Source organism: Charadrius vociferus, unplaced genomic scaffold, assembly GCF_000708025.1.
Source record: "Charadrius vociferus isolate BGI_N301 unplaced genomic scaffold, ASM70802v2 scaffold375, whole genome shotgun sequence".
Classification (NCBI taxonomy): Eukaryota; Metazoa; Chordata; class Aves; order Charadriiformes; family Charadriidae; genus Charadrius; species Charadrius vociferus.
In genome coordinates, this window is record NW_009648440.1 from 560,095 (window position 1) to 583,798 (window position 23,704).

General features: G+C 40.0%; 1 protein-coding gene across 1 annotated transcript in view; it reads left to right on the top strand.

The window, feature by feature from the left end:
* The window catches only part of FARS2 (phenylalanyl-tRNA synthetase 2, mitochondrial), a 197,251-nt gene that overhangs the window by 69,841 nt on the left and 103,706 nt on the right, over positions 1 to 23,704 (top strand). Inside the window, exon 4 of the mRNA XM_009885411.1 lies at positions 21,523 to 21,683. Coding sequence (XP_009883713.1) covers positions 21,523 to 21,683 — 161 coding nt within the window. The remainder of the gene's footprint in view (positions 1 to 21,522; positions 21,684 to 23,704) is intronic.

Sequence of the window (23,704 nt, forward strand, 5' to 3'; positions counted from 1 at the left end):
ATCGTTTTACTCCTGCAAGGTCTCTGCAGTTCCCCTTCTCAGAGCATCATCAGTTTCAGTGATGCACGGTTGCTGGGCACTTCTAATTGCAGGACTGTAGCTGAGCCAATGCCCAAAAGTAAACATTTGCTGAATTTTGAAACCATCAGGCATATGAAACCAGAGATGCTGCCATGTACAGCTGCTTTTTGTTGTGTCTGTGCTCCCCCAAAGCACAGCTGTTGGAAGACACTTTATTGAACAGTAAAATCAAATCTCACACAATTAGAACCAGGATGGCTCTGGGTGCAGTGTTTACCATTGGCTTCGGAAGTACCCCCCTAGCCCCATTTTGCTCTGAATTCATCAACAAACTGTTGTTGTCACTCAGTTGAGCTTTGAGGTAGAAGGCCAAAGAAAACTTGTTACGAAATAAAAATTGATTAGTAATGATTTCGTGTATATATCTTCAGGATGTGCCATAGCAACTCAGTCCTTTGAAGCTTGTAAGTGCTTTTTGGACGGTCACTGAGCACCAGATGGATTTGGCTGCTATTGTTGAAATAATCAGACCTGGCTTTTTTTTTGACAGGCACCATTTAACAACCTGAGTGATAGCCTTGTGCCTTTAATTCACCAGTGAGACCTATGCTTATGCTACCTTAAGAGACCACTGTAAGCTTGTGGGATACGTTTAAATGTTTATTGGTAATTTTCACTTGTCTTACTTTTTGTTAATTGTTTACATCAAATTTGTAGAAGTGTTAAAGCGAACCCATCAACTATGGCAAAGACAGAGAAGAGCTCCCTAGTGATACTGAGGACCCAAGTGTGTGTTTCTTGGCTCAGTCAAACAGTATCAAACTTGGTATCATCAGTGCTCTTCCTGCAACACACTATTCTTTTTGCTCTAATCATCTCCTAGTACTGTGTTCCTTTTTGGCACATACAGAACCACAGAATAGTTTGGGTTGGCAGAGTAACTTTGCAATGCATACGAAACACAGAATTTGTACCTTCTCTTTCCAGTGGTAGCTGGGAGGACTAAGAGATACTGCATTTGTCCAGATTTTGCTCTGGTAGCCTTTTGTTTTTTCTGGCAGTCTTCATGGTCATAGAATACAGAGCAGTTTAAGGGCAGCGAACAGTACATCTTCATAATTATTTCTGTGCATTGCTTGAAGGGCAGTTATGTAAATTCACCTTCCTTTCTTACTTGAACTATGTGGATTCAAAGAGAGGAAAGATCGAAGAGGCAGACTTAGCAGTTTTCCTATCATAGCATCTCTGTGTGAATATGTGAATTTTGAGGTCAAAAATTTGCAAGGATCAGTGTGTCATTATGATTCTGTGATAATAGCTGGCAGATTCGCCAATTTAAGCTGGTCTAATAAAACTGACAGTGATGAGGTTATCTTGAGATTAGTGGTAGGAGCAGAGGATTGGGGACTAGCACACCAGGTTTTGGGTCACTGGAGGAGGCAGGTGCGTTCTGCAATCTTGGCAGGTGAGTAAATCCTCAAGATATGTTTGCCACAAACAGACTAGCTGTAGCAGAGTTGGCTGGTTTACCTCGGCAAGAAAGAAGTGGGATAAATTGTTCTTGCTGGAGTTTCCTATTGACCTGACTAGATCAGAATTGGCAGCTGAATTAGCTCGTTCAAGAAGTGTCCTGTGTACCTTTAGCCTTTGTATGCCACGTAGACATCCTTGCAGTTTCTCTGTCAGCAAAACAGGGAGAGGAAAGGGCTATTTTGTTCATCTGAAATGATTGTCTAAACATATTATAAATATTGACTAAAGCTAAAACAAGGAATGAACAATGTGACTAGCAATTTTACTGAATTCAGCTTGCTCACCATGCTGTGATTAGGTTAGTATCAGCTGTGCAGAACTGTGTAATGGCTGAACCCCTCTGTCTGTTGAGAAGTTGGAGAGTGACAAAGCACAGATGCTGGTCCAAACTTTCTTCCATCTCTCCATGTTAGGGAAGGGGTTGGCACTGGCCCGTTTCTGCTCTTCTTGGTTTGTTCTATGTGCTTACAAGCCTTGAATGTTTTTTCCTTCTTTAAGGGTGAAGTTTTCCAAAGCCAGTCATATGGCTTCTAATGAAAATTACAGCTTGGCAGGAATCCTCTTGCTTTGCTTGGCCTGTCTGTCTGGGGTTTTTAAGAAATCTGAAATAAAGCGAGTTTAATCTGATCTGAGATGTTGTTACAGGATGCTGTTGGATAGCTCAAGCAGATATGCAGTCAATAGATGTTTATGAGCAAACCCATGGAAAAACAATACTTCTGATTCTTATTCTTATGCTGGGGGAAACTAGGAATAACAACGGTGAAGCCAATGATATATTTTTGTGTGCACGTGCATGGAAATTGAAATAAATAAGAACTGCTGAGCCTTTTTTTTTTTTTTTTTGGCATTTGGCTAATGACAGCTTAGGTCTCATCTGGTCTAAATTGGCACAGCTTCACTGGTGTTGGAGGAGCTTTGATGGTAATTCACACCAGCTGAGCTTGTTATGCAGTCCAGTCTGTGCAAATGTGGGTTGGTTTTTTTGCTTTTTACCGCTCATTCTGTTTTCCATCTTGTGCTCTTGTGCTCGGTGATCTTTTGTTCTGCCTGTCATGTGCAAGTTCCAGCTTTGGCCAATTGACTGCACATAAACTACAAGCCTGTTTCAGAGTAGAGCTTCTTTACGTGAATCTAGAAGCCTATTAATTTTGATTCTAGGATGCATAGATATGTAGAGGATTTATTTCAAATCCAAAATGACGATATGTACTTTTCTATAGCTTTTTTTCCTATGAAGAACACAGATTAATTTTAATAGATGAATACATTTCTGGGTAGGTAAGCCCTATTTATTTCATTTGATTTTTGAGAATGAATATATACTGAAATCTGCTGCTGATGGTGATTCTTTCTTAGAGTTCAGCAGAAGAGCTTCTGTTTCTATTGTGACAACAAAACATAGGAAGGATTTACATTCATTCAAGCATCGCTGTGCCTTAGAGCATATCCTATCTTATCTGACCTCAGGGAATTACATAGGTTTTGTAGAAAGAAAGTTTATGCTAACATATGTGCAAACTTCACGTGATAATTATCCAAGGACACCTTGATTAATCTGGTTGTATTTTAATGGCTGATGACATTTTAAATTGTTCAGGAAAGCAGGCAACCATGATGAAAACAGTGCTCAGAAGCTAAAACTCTCTTATAATTATGTGCAACTGCTGCACAATACATCCTAGGAACTGACAAGGAAAATGAAATTGTGATTATTCTGTGGAGTTTATAATATTTTAATACCAAGTCATGCCTGTGCAACTATAATGATTTTATAGTATTTTGTGGTTTGCATTCTTAGAGGTATGCATATTTTAAAAGTACGTTAATGAAAAAGAGATAGTGAAAGGAAAGTTAGCAAGTTCTATGGTCCAGCTGAGCAGTGGTTCATCTCACTGTTCTGTCTCATGACCAGTAATAGTTGTATCAGAGAAACATGGGAAAAACCTACAGTAGACAAGTGTGATAACTAAATATTGCATGTATGCTAGTATGCTTCAAATTGCATATAGATATATATTTCATATGAGCTAATGTGCTTCAAATTTTATCATTTCTAAGACAACGTTAATTGTAGTACTTCCCTAAGGCTCGATGTTTGCAAGAAAATATAAAGCATGGTGCTATAAAATGTTTCATAAACATTAGTCTCTAGGCTGTGGCTGGTTCTTGTCCTCCACTCTGCACTGCTCCATAGGGGTTGGTACTGGGACAGGTGCTGTTTAACATCTTTGTTGGCAACGTGGATGTTGGGATGAAGTGCACCCTCAGCAAGTTTGCTGACAACACCAAGCTGTGTGGAGCAGTTGACACCCTGGAGGGGAAGGATGCCATCCAGAGGGATGTGGACAGGCTTGAGGGGTGGGCCTGTACAAACCTCATGAAGTTCAACAAGGCCAAGTGCAAGGTCCTGCACGTGGGCTGAGGCAATCCTATGCACAAATACAGGCTGAGTGCAGAATGGATTGAGAGCAGCCCTGAGGAGAAGGACTTGGGGGCGTTGGTTGATGAGAAACTCAACATGATCCAGCAACGTGCACTTGCAGCCCAGAAAGCCAACCGTATCCTGGGCTGCCTCAAAAGAAACATGGACAGCAGGTTGAGGGAGGTGATTCTGCCCCTCTACTCCGCTCTTGTAAGACTCCCACCTGCAATATTGTGTCCAGCTTTGGAGCCCTCAACGTAAGAAGGACATGGAGATGTTGGAGTGGTTCCAGAGGAGGGCCACGAGGATGATCAGAGGGCTGGAGCACCTCTCCTATGGAGACAGGCTGAGAGCTGGGGTTGTTGAGCCTGGAGAAGAGAAGGCTCCAGGGAGACCTTATAGCAGCTTTCCAGTATCTGAAAGGGGCCTACAAGAAGACTGGAGAGGGACTTTTTACAGGGGCATGTAGTGATGAGATGAGGGGTAATGGCTTCAAACTGGAAGAGTGTAGATTTAGAATAGATATTAGGAAGAAATTTTTCACTCTGAGAGTGGTGAGACACTGGGACAGGTTGCCCAGAGAGGGTTGAGGCCCCATCCCTCGAGGTGTTGAAGGCCAGGCTGGATGTGACCTTGGGCAACCTGGTCTAGTGGGAGGAGTCCCTGCCCATGGCAGGGGGGGTGGAACTAGGTGATCTTTAAAGTCCCTTCCAACCTAAATCATTCTATGATTCTATGATATTTCTTTCTAGCCAGGAATGCTTAGCAGTTAGCTGACAAGGCAAAACTTGATGATGCTTATTTTCCCCATATATACAGTATACTGCACACTCACAATCATATATTTTATCAAGTGTGGCTTTTTCATATATGGCTAATCTTGAGGTATAGAGTAAGGAAGTTTTTTAGTCTCAGTGTCTTCTGATAAAATGGACTATTTAAGAATTTTAAATGCATGTCCTGGATTCTTACTTGTTTTCAGTTTGTCGTAAGTTCATCACAAACAGTATGAGTAGGTATTTGATTAGATGAAGTAAGGTAAAACTATAATTAAGATTCTGTTAATGCAACATCATCATGTAGAATTTAAATTTTTGGAAGTTCAAAAGCTTAACGAAGTTGGAGCAGAATACAGAAACTTCTGTTGGAGCAAAGTACAGAAACTTCTGCTGAAGTGTATTTTCACGATTCAGACATCAATTCTAGAAATGAATAATTCTGAGCTGTGTCATTCACTTAGTTAATGATTTGGTTTCTTTGAAGAAATGTCTAGTATACTTCAAATTTCCTCATTTCTAAGACAATGTTAATTGTAGTACTTCCCTAAGGCTTGACGTTTGCAAGAAAATATAAAGCATGGTGCTATAAAATGCTTCATAAACATTAGTCTCTAGGCTGCGGCTGATTCTTGTCCTCCACTCTGCACTGCTGCATCACTGTTGGAAAATTATTATCTTTCATTGTTTAATTCCCTTTGGGTTTGAGATAAGCCAGATGGTGAGGTCGACTTGTTGGGGAGTTTTCTGCTTGGTATTATCAATTTTGCAATCCCTTATTAGTAATGGAGGAGTTGCAGCATGTAATCCCCTTTGGTCTAGCTGGTTTTACATACCTGCGCGTTGATTTGATAATTCCTACTATTTCTTACATTTAACTTCAATTCAAACTCACTGCACGGTACAGCAATGGCCAGCTTCCAAGTAACAAATAGATACTTAAACATGGCATTGCTAATTAGTATCTGGGTACCTTTACAGGCTTTTTTTCTTTTTTCTTACAGACTGTAATAACAAGATTACAGAAATGTCAAGGGAATTCAACCACAAAAGCATGCATTGCTTGGTCTTTTTTTTTTATTTATTTGCTTTTTTAGTATATGTTGAGACATATCCTTTTATGCTTATTTTTTTGGTAGCAGAAATCTAGCTCCTGTCAGTGATGTGAGTTGCAGAACTAGAGCATTAATGAAATTGTAGCATGAAAGTCAAGATAATGATTGCTGAACAACTGAGAGGACCTGGAGTTTTCGTTTGTTTGATTTGAGTCGATGATTTATATCAGGATTATGATGTAAAGCACTGTATTCCTGGCAGAGGCTCCTGCTTTCCAAAATATTAAAGTAAAATCCAAGTAATTATTTGTAAAGATCTAAAGAAAGAAGGCAAAAAATACTGTTTAACACTATTTGCAGGGATTGCATAGATTTCATAGAATGTGAAGCTGAGCAGTTCACCATGTTAGCTAATCTTATGCAGTTTAGTGTCTCGTGTAATCGGACATCTTGTATCTTTAGTAACTCATGGGAACCCCTAAAATCTCACATTTTTATTTTGTTGACTATAAGTGTCCCACTGCAATATTCTTACAGGGGCACGTGAGTGCATTTGTGGAGTTTTGTTTTTATTTAAAAAAAAACAAACAGACCCTACTAAATGATGGTTTGCAAGACTAAGAGTTCTTTTAATGTATTGTAAATTATTAGTCAGTTTGTAGAACCTGTAAGGCAGTAGCTTGTTAGAGCTCACAATCCCCCAAAGCTGAGGGGTGGGCACCCAGAAATCAGGCAGTTCTTCTTAAAGGAGATGTTGGAGCCCTCCTATTGCTCATCTGTGAAATGGTGCCATAATCCCAAGAGCTGTGTTAAATATTAACTAGTTTGTCCACTATGCCTTGAAGTTCTTCTGATTGTGGTTTCATGAGGAAGGTAAGCCAAAGATGCTATTTAAAATGTTGCTGTGGAAAAAACATGCAGGTTATCTACTCAAAATTACATACTTAACCATTCACTGCAGAAGGAATTGACAGGGAGTTTGCACGTAAATAACCTCAGAGTGTGTTAGTTTACAGAATCACAGAACGGTCAGGGTTGGAAGGGACCTCTGGAGATCATCTAGTCCAACCCCCCTGCCAGACTAACCTACAACAGGTTGCACAGGACAGCGTCCAGGCGGGTTTTGAATGTCTCCAGAGTGGGAGACTCCACCACCTCTCTGGGCAGCCTGTGCCAGTGCTCTGCCACCCTCAAAGTAATGAAATTCCTCCTCATGTTAAGATGGATTTAAAATGTAATCTATTGAGAAACAATATGACACTGTCATGTTTTGCCTCCATTTTTTTGGCAATATTATGATACAGTCTTCCAGGCTCTTTTTATTTTTAAAGCCCACTGAAATGCTGTGCAGTAGCTATACATGAAGGTTTCTGTTGAGATTAGTGTTTTGGGCTTTTTCCTTAGCAAAAATTGGGCGTGATTTTCCTGCAAAGCATTACATGCACACGCACACAAAACCGCAATCACAGTTGCACAGGCATGGCTTGGTATTAAAATATTATAAACTCAACAGAATCATCACAATTTCATTTTCCTTGTCAGTTCCTAGGATGTGGCAGGGAGCAGGAACCTCCAGAGGTCTGTGGTCCAATCCCCTGTTCAAAGGAAGTCCAGGCAGAACAGGTTGCCCAGGGCTTTGTTCAGTCAAGTTTTAAATCTCTCCAAAAAAAGCCTGTACCCATCTATCACTCCAGTAAAGCGAGCTGTCCCACCATGTCTGTAATCCCGATGAGGTCATGGCTCTGCAACTGCACTTGGACTTTTAATTTCTTCTGTTTGCTTCCTGTGCTGCGTGCATTTGTGTTCAATCTTCTGTTGCTTTCAGGAGAGAGGCAACGTATTCCTAGAGCTGGCCACACCACCGCCAGCTTTTAAAACAGCTGTGGGTTTGCATTGTCTTTAATATTAGCAAGTCCCCTTGCTTGCCAGAGGGAAAGGCTGTCAAGCATATGGTGGTACAGTGCAGAGTAAGCAATAGGATTTGGGCTGATTCCATCTTTATCCACAGTTATGCTGATATAACTTGTATTTACAAATACCGTTGTTCATTATGTTCAGCGGGTATATGTAGATAAACTGATTATGTGCATTCAGATATTTCTTTACAAGATGCACAAATGCACATCAGCTGCTGAAAGCTGGCCCCTCTGTGTTTTCATTTGGTTGTGTTTTCTTTTTCCATTTCCTGGGAGAGGGTGAAGAGGTGAATGAATTCTTAGGATACTTTGTGCTGGAAAACCTGATGTTATTTGTTGTAAATACGGAATATGTTAGTTGAGATAACAACTTAGAAAACCTCCATTAAAGTAAAATGCAAAGTAAAAAAACAAAACGAAAACCTAAACTGCCTTACTTATACTTTCTACCTTAAAAAAACCCCACCCACACCAAATAAAACCCAACCTCCCCATGAAACTGTATGTAGCTGGAAAGGGATTAAGAAACTTCAGATGCCTGTCAAAAAAAAAAATATTAAAAAGAGGGTGAAGAAAGTCAAGAAGAAACAGTTTCTATTGACTTGTTATTTCTTTTTTAGAAAGGTCACTGAAAATTTACACAGTGACAAAATAACAACCCAATTAGTATCTGTCCTGTAAAACTAAATGTTAATATATTTCAGATTCTCCTCTATTGACAAGTGGGACTGATATTCAACATGGACTTCTCTAAATGAGTGCAGAGCAAAAATTGCCAGACAGTTATGAGTTTCTATAGCAATTGCTGTCAACTTTCAAACTGTAAAGGAAACCAGATATAATGCAAAACTATCTGTCGGTTTATTTTCTAGGAAGAGACCTCTTAATTTTATTTCTGATAGCTATAAGAGACACAATTTGATAGTGAGAGTAAATGTTAGAAGCACAGCAGCCCATTTATCTAGCACTTTAAAAAATTCCCAGTGGAAAATAGTATTTCATTAATTGTCATTACATAGGAATTATAGAATTAGGGGGTCCAATGTTTCTTTTATCATTCATTTCTTTAAGTGTCAGTGGCATTACCTCTCCAAAATTAACTTCGGTGCATAACAACAGAGTAATTACCCACTGCGAAAAGGGAACATTAGTTAGAGAACTAGTGACTTTTTTGAGAAAGCAATCTCTTTAATAAGGGGATTTAAATGGCAGTTTTTCAACTGAACAAGTGAAATTATTTTTCTTAATATATTCATTTCTCCAGAAAGAAAAGCAGACAAATAGTCTTCTCTTTTAATTCCTTTAAATATTTTAACAGCAAATTAAAATACCATGTAATCAAAGCAGTGACATTTCATTTACGTTCTGTGTGTATCAGAATATGCATATAGTCCATGAGGATACAAAATGCACTGAGTGAATCTCGGATCTTTCCCATTGAGGTACTGTGATACTCTCACACGCCCCCACACCCCCCGATCAGACGCTTGAGCCCGTCTCTCTTTCCCCACCAAGGCAGTCATCAGCCTTCTGCGCCCCTGCCCTGTGCACGAAACAAGATGTTTTTCAGTAAGAAAGAAACTTTTCCATACCTTACTGAAGTCTGTGTGTTTTGGTGGGGTTTTTTTTCTCTGTTGTCCTCAGTGGACTTCGGATTATGTACTCCTGTAGTTTTCAGTCAACTTCTAGTAAAGGCTAATTACATCTTTAGCCCACCTCATCTACAGTTTTGACTGCTCATTGAAGGAGGCTGTTGTTTTAGTGGTTTAGGAGCAGGAAAAAAAGGCATACAACTGTGTTTAGTAAGTAGTACTGTTTTTCCCAGAGGCTGCACCTATGAGTAAGATAGAACACTACTTGGGTGAAGGGTTCCAACACATTTATCCACAGGAGTTTGTTTAGCTCTGGCTTCCTCTGGGAACTTGCAGTTAGCGTGGGCTCAGTGGTAGCATGACTTGCTGTTAGCTGAACTCATCCAGTGTTCACCCTGAGCTGGGCACAGGCTGTCGGGCTCTCTGCAATTCAGTCCGGGGCTGTAGGCATCCATCAGCACCTTTCCAGGATGCAGGAGGCTTGCTCCCTCAAAACCTCCGTGCTGTGTCTGAGAGAGAGAGAGAGAGAAACCTTGGTTGGAAAGCTGGAGTCCTGAGGGGAGCAAGGTGGGGGGCAGGGGGTAATTTAGGAGGCAAAGGACATTGCTAAGTTTACATCTTCTCCTGTGAAGGACCGCTATTTGATTCAGTTTCCAGGATGGTCATTCCTCTGTGGATGAATTGGGACTGCTGGATGGAAGATGAGGTTCTTGCAAGCCTCTTCCTCACTAGGGCAGTAGTTGGAAAGCATGAAGTGGGTGTCTAATGACAGCAGGAAAGGACAGTGTGCACTTGCATGCTGCTCTGCTTTCTCTTCCTTCTGTTCCTAGTTGAGTGGATACTTAAAGGGAGGGTGCCAGGGGGATGGGAACAGGCTTTTTTCAGTGGTGCCCAGTGATAGAACAAGACATAATGGGCACAGACTTGAGCATAGGAAGTTCTATCTGAACATGAGGAGGAACTTCTTTGAGGGTGGCAGAGCACTGGCACAGGCTGCCCAGAGAGGTGGTGGAGTCTCCCACTCTGGAGACATTCAAAACCCACCTGGACGCTGTCCTGTGCAACCTGCTGTAGGTGACCCTGCTCTGGCAGGGGGGTTGGACTAGATGATCTCCAGAGGTCCCTTCCAACCCTGAGCATTCTGTGATTCTGTGAGTGTGGGAACATCTAACTCAAACTTTTCGCATGTGGCCCCTAATTGTGTGCTTTTTGTTGTCTCAGTGCCTGACTTGGGACCCTGGAGTCTGGTTTGCTGGTAGTGTTCAGTGCTCACAGCTGCAGCTGTAATAATAGGGAGCTGCACTTTGAACATATTAAACACCGTGTAATGCTTGATGCTCAGAAACATCAGGTCCCAGGTATCTCAGATCGGGAGCAAAATTAATAGATGCTTTTGATCTTAAAGCCTCTGTGCCCAAGTTCCCAGTCTGCAGTACAGGAGACAGCAATACTTCCTCAACTCACCAAGACATGTGGAAGAAGGAAAAAAGTCCTTAATATTTTTCAAGAATTTAAATATTGCGGAACTGAGTGCTTCTTTGGGAAGCTTATAAAAGAAAGAATGTCTCTTCAGAGCTCTGCTTGAATATTGCTCAGTGTGTAAGGCACTTGGGGTACATATTCAGCAATGCAAAGAACGCAAGCAGGGATCATTAACCATTGCCTCTTTTCTGTGCTGAACAGAACAAAATCTTGTGGAAAGATTAATACTTGTTTGTCTTATTGAAGACAGCATTGTAATGTATTTCTAGGATGAACGCATCTTAGTGTTCCTCAGGCAACCTTAATTCTAGCATTTCAGAATATGTGAAGATTTCATCGCAACAGCAAGTGTTGCATTAAGGCTCACTTTTGTGGGCCATTTCCTGGTTGTTTTAAATTGAAAACTGAAAAATTGAGATACTGTGTTGTATATCATCACATTCTTATGAGTCATCAGTGTAATATAACTACAAGCTTTGTAGAGTAATTCTGTGTGTGTATACCTCTATAATTATTACACATACAAAATATTAGATGTAATTGAGAATTTATATGAACGTAGTGGAATAATCATGATTTTTTTCCGAGGAGCTATGGAAGTTGGAGTGCTTTATGTGGCAGTCTTTGCCTTCTTTGAATATCTTTTCTGAGGAAATTCCCTCCTCCTCCAAAGGTAAAGCAAGCTGTTCTGTTTTGTGCTGTTGGTCCCTGTGTAAGGGAGTAAACTGTTCTATACAATACATATACCTAGGGAGAGGGTAGTTACAGGGTTATCCTGCAGCCCATCTTTTTGCATTCCCTTCGTTTCTGGCTGTTAGTGGTATAACTCTACTTGCCAGCTATAACATACATCAAGAGGTTGTCTGTGGGATGCTAACATGTTTACATAAGCACGTGTACAGCACCAGCTGTTCATCATCAGTGTATCAATAACTTAGTGTACCACATAATCTACTGTAACACACACCTTGTGTGTGGGTGTCACTCCCCAGCCCAGGATAGGAGAGGTTGGCCAATGTAGGTGTGCTGTAGTTGTACTTCATACCAGCAGAACCAACTACTTGCTGCTGAAATTGGGCTGACACAGACCTTGTGCTGATGAAAAGGTGCATTGTTAAGAAGAATCTAGTCAAACTTTCCAAAGCAAAACAAGTTTTACCAGTTCATTCTGTTGGGGACACGTTGCTGTTGTCTAATAAGGTAATATTTTGGTTTTCATTTTAGCAAAGCATATACTTCCCTGGGCATATACTGCCCATCATACCTGGGAAAATGGCCTTTCATGTAAAATGGGAAATTTTGCTATTCATACACTTTGCTAGGAAATGTCATTAGAGATAGATAGCATAAAAGGGAGATTTAAAAGTGTACGTTGAACGACTACATATAAACTTAATTTTGAACATATAAAGTAGCAGTGATATCTTGCCAAGATATTAGTCCCTGATGGAAAAACAAGTTCTTGTAGGATTCCTCTCCTTTTCTATTGATTTCATTTACTGTAGGGTTGTTGTAGTCATGCCATTTTGCTAGAAAGAATTGCAGAGCATAATCTGTTTCACTTGTATATTTTATTTCTTCTGCATCTGTTTCCATCATCTTTTTACATGCCTTGTCAGCTACACGGCGAGAGAGGGCAAGAAGCCTCTCCACAAATTATTTCAAGTCCCTCAAGCAAAACCTCTCCTTGTGTCTTTTTGTAAGCTTTTCTTGCATAGTTTAAGCGGGACTTCATAATGTTATATTTCTTCCAACTGCCATAGTGTAGAAGCTGCTAATACTGTATTGTGTGAAACTCCTTCAACCACTTTATGCTGAACTGCAATACAATTTGTCACGTTTTAATAAATCATTATTTTTCAGAAATAAACACACTGCTGCCAGAACTCAGGAATTTCATACAAATTAGAAAGTAGAGGAAACAGTTAATTTGAACCTTAAGGAATAATTACTTTGCCTTCAATATTTTATTTTCACCTGCTTCAAATGGAGATGGTGGGTTAGTTTTAAAAATAGTCTCTAACTCGTTCTACTTGTGAGCAAGAAGACCATGGAGGTCTGGCTGTGATCCTGTAGTATTACTGGTGAATAAGATGAGTTGAAATAAATGAAATAAATTATAATTTTTTTAAAAGTGGCTATAGGCACTTTGTGCAGTGCAGGAAGAGGGAGATAAGGACAGGAGAGTACTCAAAACGTAATTTCCATTGTATTTGTGTCATATGAGTTCCTAAATCATGAAAGAGGTTACTAGAAATGATGAAACTAATTAAAAGAAATCTGAGAAAGAAATCCAAAAGAGAAATTAATGTGTGGTGATTACTCTGAGATGAAAGATTTTTGTTCTCTTCCTTGTAATTATATAGCAATGCTTATTTCATGATAAAAATGGAAGCTGAAATGGGCACATAGGGTCAAAATCATCTAATCTGATTTACCTGTCGAAAAGATTAGTGTTTTGTCTGTACATGTCTTATGATAGAGTGAGTAATTATTTGTGATTGTCTCTCGCCATTTACAGTAGAGCTGAAGGGACTGGCTTAGACCAGATACCTAGCAATGCGTAGTGGTGAAGTAGCCAGCGGCATCCCCTAGAATTAGGCTTCTGCTCAGCATCTTCTTGCAGGTATCTCTGCTTCCACTTGGAAGCCTCCCCAAATCCAAAGAGAATACATTAATAGACATCAAGTTGATAATGACCAGGTACAATTTCAAAAGATGAACTGAGTAGGAGGGAGAACTCTGTAGCCTTGAGTGAAGACCTTCAGTTCCTGCCCCAGAAGAGTGCTGAGCACGGCAGTGCCATTCCATGGGGTCACTGAGCAGGCACAGGGTTAGGCACAGCCCAAGTCCTTTCGCGGGTGATGCAGTTCAAAGGGTTGTGGCCGCACAGAAGTCAAGCAGTGCACTACAAGCTAAAGAAACTCATTTGTAAGTTCAGGTTTTGCTCCGTCTTGGTGTTCTTGGGAGCATGGGCGTGAGAGAGGAAACAAAGATTTTGGGCCCAGGCAGAAAAAAAAAAAAGCAGGTCATGGATCACTTTTTTTTTTGCTGAGACACAGAACTGAGTTTCCTGAGGTGCCCATTGATGCTGTAGCTGCATGCTTTCCCTTTTATGCATGCCATGTGTACAAAACATACCAGAAGACTAGTTGAGAATCCATAGGTATATTGTAGGTGCAGGTAAAGATATTTGCAGGTTGCCAGGTTGACAAGCACCAACTGGAAACACTATACTCAGGAGCTGTGTAGAAAGAAATGCAAGAGGGTCCTTTTGTGACATTGTCTGCTTGGTAGTGTCTGATCTCATATAGTACTTCCTTCCTGTAATTATATATTTAGAACATATCCATGTCTTTGAATAGCATGAGACCTATTGACAGAAATGATTTTGCCCAGGAACATGCAATGGTCGAATTTTTTGGATGGGAGATCAATAAGCAGGCCTGGCTTGGACAGCCAGTCACACTTTGAAGAGCCCTTTGTGAGCAAAAGTGAGAAATGTCCTTCGGACTGTTGTAGCATAGGACTGGTGGAGTAGGTCTCTAGTAAAAAGAAAGGAAAACTGAGGGTAGTGCTTCTGAACAAAGATTTTTCTAGCCTGTGCTATATGACAATATGTTTAGCTACACCTGGACCTTTCATGTTGTGATTTTTTTGAAATAAATTAATTGTGTGTACCTGGAACCTTGTCAGAACTGCCATGAAACACTGTAGTGGGATTATGTTGGAGTTCATTGTGTTGGACTATGTATGCTGCACTTCAGTATGAAATCTTTTTATAGCTTTATCGTCAGAATGCTGAACTACTATTGACAGAAAGATTTTGAAATTTAATGTTTTACGGTTATTATGTGTCTTACCTGTATCATTCTAGGAAAGGAAGGGCTATTATCTCAACCCCAGTTATCAGGCAAGTGATGCCTACGTGATCATGAGGCTTTTCATGAGTTTCTTCCAATTGATGAGTTTGTGGCAGAAGAATGTAGTTGTTAAATCATAAACCTTATCTGTCTCTTTTTTTTTTTTTTTTTTTTTTGTATATTGTAAAGCCAAGGAATCCCAGTCATGAGCCCAAGGCTTCTTTATGGTAGGTGCTGCAGAAATACAAAACGTGGTGTCAGTCCCTGCCTGTAAAAGTTGAATATACTGTGCAGTGTCAGGCTTTCAGAGTAACCATGAGACCGTGCTGCTACCAGGTGAACGCAGGTTTTAACCTTTTAATATATACAGGTGGTCTGGCCGTTCTGATTTTTGAACAGGAATATCAAACATGCTAATAGCATCCTGTGCTACGATACATAAACTGCTGTCTCTGTATCTTTTGAGGATGTCTTAATCTCTTGACAATTGTATCACATTGTGATGGTCTTTGTGTTCTCGTTCCTTGCTCTGCCTGTTGTTCTTGAAGAAAGGACCATTTCATAAGACAATAAACGGTCAAGTTTGGTATTGGTGAAAGTTTGCCAAGAAAGTTGCACCTGGGGGCAATGAATATATATGGAGTGAATTTGTCCAGCTGTACTTATACCCCTGAAAAAATGAGATTTGTAATTGAATTTTTGAACCGTACTGTAGACTTGGTCTTTCTGCCAAGTGGCAGCCCCTCATGTATTTCTTTATTGCTTTTATTTCTTTCAAATCTACATGGCTTCAATGTCTAGAGCCATTTAATGGTATTAAAAGATATTAAGAGACCCAAAACCTCAAAAATCCAACTTTGTCTGAATGAACAAAACATTATGAAAGGAATCAGAATTTGCTTTTAGATACACAGAACAAAAAGAGCAGTACTCTAGCCCACAGGCAGAACCAGGGGAAATAGACCTGAGGAGTCAATCCATATTTTGCTCTGTGACATAAATTATGACAGCAAGTTGCACTGTCCTCCATGGAGAATGTCCAGTCTTGAGATATACAGGGGTAAAGGAAAAAAACCTCAAAAACTAAGCAAGCCATTTGTTCAGATACGTGAGCTGAAGTACAGAGGAAAAGGAAAACCTTATACCATAAAAGTGTTTGTAGTTAATGTCGAGTATCTTCTGTTGTGCTTGGGAGTTAAGTGCATACTTTGTCTTGCATAACTTGAAAGGTTGAATGGTATTGCAGCGTATGGTTACGAACTTTGAAAAAATATCTGAAGTTTCAAGTAAGATTCTGTTTAATGGTGGTTTTGTCATTGATTTTGTTGTGAATGCTTAAGAGGGCTTGTGGGAATGGAAGAAATGGACTCGACCAAAGATAGGAAGATGGAAAGGAACGGGGGAGGGGGACCATGGAATTCATAACTTTAGAAGCAGAAAGATAAAAGAATTGGAAACTGAAAGTGTCAGTCCGAGGTGGGAAAAAATAGGGAAAGTTCCTCATTGCTGTTGCTTTGGTTCGCTCTTTTCTCTTCTTGCTAATTTAGTTTTCCTGTCTTCTGCTGCTCTGGTCATCCATTTACCTCTATGAGAAATGTTTTCCTCTCAGCTATTTGACCTGGTGAAATATTGGTAATATGGTAGAATCTATGTTAATTACATATTAAAAGGAAGTTGAATCTGGTGGATGGCTTCCCTGGGTAGATTTTTTTTTTTTAATAGGCTGTTCCTTTATTATGTACCCAGCTATTCTGATTATGGAACAAAAATAAACATACATATTAAAAACTAAATCAAAGCCTTTAAAGTTACTTTGCTTAGTTTTCAAGTGGAGCAAACAGAACAGATCAGTCTGACCCAGGAGACAAAGCTGTGGTCTCAAAGTGACTATTATTGTTAGAAAATTATTCCACATATGAGACTTAGAAAGATAGGTTCTTTTTCCACAGAATAGGCATAATTGAATGTTTACTTCTTTTCTTGAGTTCTTGAGGAGTAGCTTACTTAGCATGCATAGTCTGAAAGCCAAGTCCTTATTTTAGGAGGTAATTTAAACTGAATTGCACACGGGAGCCTGAATGCATCAATTTAACGGAGTTAGAGAATAATATGACAGTTTTGATTTTTGCTTTCGCTGAAGAGAGCAGTTTAGAAGGAAACTTCAGTAAGCCTTTTGGCCTCAGTTGCATAGCATGCCAGCCACCTGACCTTGCACTTTCAGAAGCTCTTCTGTATTAGACTGACACCTTAGTTGTTGCTTTTTTCTGTAAAACCTTTCACTCCCAACACATGGGAATTTAATCTGAATTAGGAAAAAAATTAAAATGGCTTATTTTTGACACGGGTGAACATGGTTTACCTCATTGCCATGGCCCTAATGTAGAACATGCATTCCTAACGATAAGTAAATATTTATTTTGAAGAAGCTGTTTTTCAAAGCCACGTTCATAAGCTGTCCATTAAACACATAGAGCTCAAATGTGGGCATAGGTCTTTGTTTCAGGAATTTCTCATGTTTTGTGTCAAGTCACATGTTCATTGTGTCTGTAACTTACTTTCTACACAGTTTAAAGTGATGGTTTGTTTTATAAAACATGATGTGTAGTCTGTGTATCCTTGAGAATCTGTTCACCTCTCTTCCCACCATTCTAGTTCTTGAATTTGCTTCATTAACAGCTATGGCTTGGACTGAAAGCAAGAGATCAAATTCAGGTCTTTGCTTCTGGAACTCATCCCAGCTTTCAGCTACACACACTTCAGGTATATTCATTTTGGGGCATTTTTTGAAGAACACCTTGTATGCAGACTGTTGTATGCTCCTGACTTTGCCTCAATCCAAGATCAAAATTTAATTTCTTTCACTTCTCGATAACTGCTGAGTATAACAATTTGAAGACCCAATTTAGGCTCTATTGAAAGAAAGATTTCTTTTTTGGCAGTTTTACAGCAGTAACGAAAATTGTTAAGTAAAAGCCAGCATAGATATAAGAGTAAGTGTGACAGAAGTGTATAACAAAAAGTTTTATTTAATGTGTTCCGACTACTATGTTGCAAAATATGTCTTAAAAATCTTGTACAGTGCAAAATGTCTTGCCTCACACTCCTTGAGAAGGTAACTATTTCTGTCTGTGGGTATTTCTGAGGATTCAGTGGGATATAATCCGTGAGTTCTGGTAGGTCATTATATATGCCTCAATGAATAATTATGAAGCTTCCCATCCTGGCTGATCAAATTTAGCTTTCATTTAACAACATTTTTTGGAGAATAACATGATTGGTCTACGTTTATGTGTAAACTGATTCATCTTGGCTGGAAGCTTAAGAGCAGGACAGATACATATGACTTCTCAAGGAACACAAGGACTCTGGAGCTCCCCTGTAAGACACAGCTGTGATGATGCAAACTTCTGGAGTCAGATTGGACTGTCTCAGCCCCCTCTGTGTGAAGCCAGTCAAACCATTTTATCCTTTCCTTTTCCATCTTTGGTTACCTGACATGCAAAGCTTCCAGCGGTTTACTTCTGGTGGGTTAGTCAAGTTTTTCATGTGAGGCAGCAGGAGCCTGGCAGCATACAAACCTTTGAGACCCAGTTGGGGAAAGTCCATGTGTTAGGAAAGCTTTATCCATTGGTCTGCATTATTTCAAGCAGTGATGCTATGATTCCCCCACCAGGTCCCTGGAGTCTGCCACTTTGGCCAGGTCTCCTGTCCAAACCTCAGCCTGTTTTCTGCCACGCTTAAAGCTATTCTGTGTTCATTCTTTCTGTCATGTTGACTCACCTTCACTTGACTACTTTGCATACTACTTGCCAAAATTCAGTGTATATAAACATATATACGTGCTGTGAAAAGCTTTGGGTTGATCTCTCACACAACTGGGTGGTTATCTACGCGTTTAACTTCTAAGCCACCTGGTCATTTCCAATCAGAAGTATGTTTAGAAGTGTGCTTTAGTCTTGTTGAGTTCCCCAAGGTAGTTCTTCAGATGCTTTAAGTCAGTGCTACATTGACTTGGAGCTTTACAAATAGGAAGTTGGAGAAGAGATCAGAGATAAAATAACTGAAGATAAGGAGTGCAGTGGAGATTTTCCAGTGCTGATTTGAGGAGGAATTCTAATTATCTGCATTTTCTTTTTTCTTTTCTTTCCTTTTTTTTTTTTGGGGGGGTGGGGGTTGGGGGCTGAGGTTCTTCTCTGAGTAGAGGGAATTCTTCACTGATATAGCTTTGACTGTGGACACTTGAGAAGTTTGTGGTCTGAAGGCTGATAATTGTACAAGAATCATCTGCAGCTAGATGTTTATTCATAGCTCAGATGACAATGTTCCGAGCCGCTAGGCAGATAGCTGGGTTAAGAATTTTTTGTCTGCTACAGAGTACAAAAACCTGTGATGTGTTCCAGTCCTCCTAAAACAACAACAACAAAAAAGCAAACAAAAAAACCACACCCCCCAAAAAATTGCTGATATAAAATCAAAACATTCATTGCAGAATTAAAGTGCATAGCAAATCAATTAGGTATAAAGTGTGAGGAAAAAAAGAGTTAAAAAAGCACAAATCTTAAATATAAAGCTCTACTTATCAGGATGTATACTCATTCTGCTCATGTTCTGTCGTTTAATATTTTTTTTCCTGTCCAATCTACCAGTAATCATCAGTAATGTGGGGAAGGAGGATCGTCACCTCCTATCATGTATACTTAAATGAGCATCAGTGAAATAATCAACATTGACACTTAACTTAGCATCTTTAGGTTTTGGGTTTAATGCCTTTGTTGAGATTAAGCAGTGGCTCTTCAGAACCCTTGTGGATATTGCTCCAGGTGCTCTACCTTACCTCTGGATGAGGGCATGGGTTGTCCTAATCAGTCTGCAGAAATGTCCATATCTGTATGAAAGTCTGGCACTTTTGAAATGAATAGAAGTTTCGCTACTGAGGCAGGAGTTGATGTTCTAAGAAAGACAAGCTGGAAGTTTGGGGAAGCAACACCATTGCAATGAATTATTTTCCCTTCTTCATAGCCGTAAAAATATAATTACTTTTATATACTGAAGCATGGAGAGAAATAGTATTTTCAGCTTGGAAAAGAAACAGTTTATGGTTGACACTTAAAATCAAAGCTCAAAATCTTTCCCAAACACAAATTTCAATACATTCCATGTAGTCATTATCCTTTCTCTAAAAATAATCAGCAGTAGCAAATTGGGCAGTTTTTCATGTAAGGTAGCATGGATTGTAGGTTCCCAAGGTCAGGTTAGCTCGAAGTCTGTTGGTTGGTCTAAGCATACTAGTTTGAGCAGCTCTGCCAATCCCAGTCCTCTATTTAGGACTTCCACAATTCAGTTGATAGACTGTCTGCTTTCAAAGTTTAGAAAGTGCAAAATCTGGTCCATGAGCACACAAGAAGGGACAAGGCAGAATATGCAGACTCCTTTGGGTAGTACTGTTATGAAGTTGACCAAATTCCTTTGCCACTGCAATACAGCTGAGCTTGCAGATGAGGCACAAAGGGGTTCTGCTGAGGACTTGGTATTCCAGGTAAATAGGCAGGTTCAAATTAATTAAAAGAATCAAAGTGATGACTGTGTCTCTTTTCTCAAGCTTGTTATGCCAGCCTCAATTTAAACAGGACTCTGGACTGTTTTGTCTCAGCATTGAACACGACAGCATACCTCAGGATGTCATCGACGCCCAAATAACAGGAACTCTCTCCTTTCTGATCGCAGAGGCTGAGGTCAGAAAGACTACTTCCGCTTCCAGCCTCCTGCATGATGGTGGGGAAGCTGCCAAGTTCAAAGCTTCCCAAAAAATTAGAGTTTAAATTAATACTGGGGGAGTCAGGTATGGCCTTGGTCTAGCTGGATAGCTGTGAGATGTACAGTGACATTATGTGACTCAGGAGCACACTGCCAGTTCTGATGGTGAAGAGTCAAGTCTGTCATACGTGCATGCATCCTTTCAGCGTAAGTGTTTATTTAGGCATTTGTTTAAGTTTTAAAAAGCTCTGGGCCTTAGCAAGAGCTGCTGGGCTCCCAGCTTATTTCAAAATCAGTAGGATAATGGCTAAACATGCAGTTGGTTCCTGGTGTTGAAAAAGTCCCTGTTTAATAACTCAATGCTCCTGCCCTGTAAATGAAGGAAGGTATGAATATTTACTTTGCTGACAGAAATGTTGCATCATTAATATCTGTCCCGCTCTTCTGTATTAAATATTCTTGTCTTTTTATATTTAGTGCTGCATAAAAGAGACTTGTGCATGTGGGAGCAGTGGCTTGTCCCAGGGACAGCAGCCCGGGAGTTCCTTGGTTGGAGGTGTGATGCTAACGCAGCAACACCTCTCATCCCATTGCTCTTTTTTTTCTAGATGCCTCGAAAGAGGCAATTTGGATCCTTTTAGATGTTGGTAACGATGTTAATGCTGCATAGGCTTGGCCTGGTCTGTCAGCCCATGTGAAACATTCTGCACAGAAATTCATGTTTACATGTCTTGTCAAACACAACTGAGTCAGGTGTGAAGCGCTCGGCTCTAAGGACAGTAAAGGGAAGCAGTGTATAGCGTTATGCAGCATTTCTCAAAGTCTGTCTGAAACACTGGAAACAAATTGCCAAAGGTGTGGCTTTATTACCACTTTTGGTTCCTGAACTCAGTGATATGCCCAGTTTTGCTGCAGTTTTTGATGGAAGTGGGATCTGTCCTGTAGCCTTTAGATCTTGCGTTTGGCAGTTACTTGTATGCTTTTCTGTCTTGCCACTTCACCTTTTTTTTTTCCCCTTGGTAAATAGGTGGACATTTTATCAGCAATTTTTCATGTTTTGAACCTAAGCTCTTGAATTCTTATCTTGTTTGTTTCTTTATTGCAGCTGGTGCGCAGGATAAAATTGGCTGGGCATTTGGCTTGGGGTTGGAGAGGCTGGCCATGATCCTGTATGATATCCCTGACATCCGACTGTTCTGGAGTGAAGATGAACGCTTCTTGAAGCAGTTTATTGTGCCTCACATTTGGCAAAAAATAAAATTCCAGGTAAAATAATATATATGTATATGATAATAATTTTCTGGCAGTAAGAAGTGTGTGTAGCCCTAGAGAATATCACATAATTAAAATTCTGTGCCATTAACAGATTAGGTTTTAAAGCAACAGCTTTCCACCTATTACGATTCTCTGATACACTGCAATAAAATCCAGCTTTTGACAATAACATTTTTTCCAGTCAGATAATGTTGTGAGTTGCTGCTGATACCCAGTGAATATCATTGTTCTGAGTAATACTTAAGCATAAATTTAACTTTTAAATTTATTCAGAATAGGGATTGATTTAGGCCTGTGTCTGGTTTGGGTATGTTCTTGAATTGCATCCCTAATTCTGTTTCATTATAAGAATGTGTTTGATGCTAAGCGTTCAAATATTGTAATACATTCCAAATTTTTCCCATTGTTTTTGCTCTGCATTCGTTGAAGTCAACGTGAGTTACACTGTCAAACTTCGGCAAAATGCTTTGTGAACATGCCTCGCCATCTTCAATGTATCAGCTCTTTACTCCAGGTAATAGCTGGGGGAGAGTGCAGGCTCAGCTTGTATTTCTTTTGTAACTTCTCTACTGAGGTGATTTTTGTAATTGAACTGAGTGGAAATGCTACTTCCATAATATGCTTCAGCATGAGCACAGGACGGTTCAAGTCAGCTGGTATCATTGCTTTTTGGGAGAGTTCAGCTGGCATAGCTATGTAGATGCTTGGCAAAGTCTGAAGTACTAAAGCAGCAAAATGCTTTTTGCTGCTGCCTTTTACCATTTCCCTTTCTTTGTTTGTGAACAGTTTGATTATGTTGTTTAAGAATTAAAAATATAAAAGGGGAGATCAACAGCAATAAAGCTCAGATGACATTTGAGCAGTCTCCACATCAAATCAGTAGCAGCGTCCATTTTTAAATTCATGGCAATTCTGGCACATCTTCTGGTAGAGTCAGAAGTCAAAATGGTGTTTGGATAGGTTTGGGGGTGGGATGGGTTTTTTCGTGTTGGTTTGGTTGTTTCTTTGTTTGGTTGGTTTAGTTTGTTCTTTTGGTTGAGGTTTTTTTTTGGTAATACCAGCATTGAGGTATTCAGATTGTAGTTATCACTTACAGAAAGAAGACAGGTTTTTGCCGCTGTTCCTAAAGGTGGGTCTGCCTGTAGATTTCCCTGATCCCCTACAAAAGGTTTATTATTCTTTTCAATAAGGAGTGTTCAAGTGTCCTTCTTTTCAGCCCATATCTTTCTGATTGGTATTGCTCCTGGGGAGCATGGATTGTGTCTTGGTTTATAGATTGCAGTCTGATCTCTGATGGAATTAAGATGAAATTTCTTTCTTGCTTTAAAATTGTGGATCTAAGACTCAAACTGATATTAGCAGTAGATTGGGTTTTGGGGAAGGGCCGACATTGTCGGAATGATATGGTCTAATGTTGAAGGTGAGCCAAAGAGAGGGCTGGGTGTCTGGCTTCTCTAAGTTGCAAATAATTTTCGTGTTCAGCTGCAGATAAAGTCAGGTGTACTGAACCAATCTGAAGATGACAGCAGCATAGGTTATTGTGGATAGGCTCAGAGGTAAAGACACAGTTTCTAGGAAGCTGGAAGTGAAAGAATTTTATTTTTTTTTTTTTTAATTGGTGCTGTTTGGTAACCTTAGCTGAGCAGGAGTCACTGGGAGCACATGGTTTTGCACTGTTTTGCTGGGTAACTGTGTCATCAATAGGAGAGCGGTGACAAGGTCTTGGTTGGTCTTTAAGCATGTCTTCTTGCTGAGCAGCGTTGGTTTCAGCTGGCATTGGTTCAACTTGGAACAGGGAGGAAAGTTGTCCAACCCAGAACTGATGTTGTAGAGAGATCATGACGTTGAGGCTTGCTGGCTGAGACACATTTTGAAGTAATAACCTGAATCAGGAGGTATGATGCAATAGGTAGGGGACTTCAAGGAGGAGGAATTGTCAGCTGCCACTGTGCTCTAACCTGGACCAAAGGGAAACATCAGAATAATATTACTGGGCCATTAACTACTTCTTT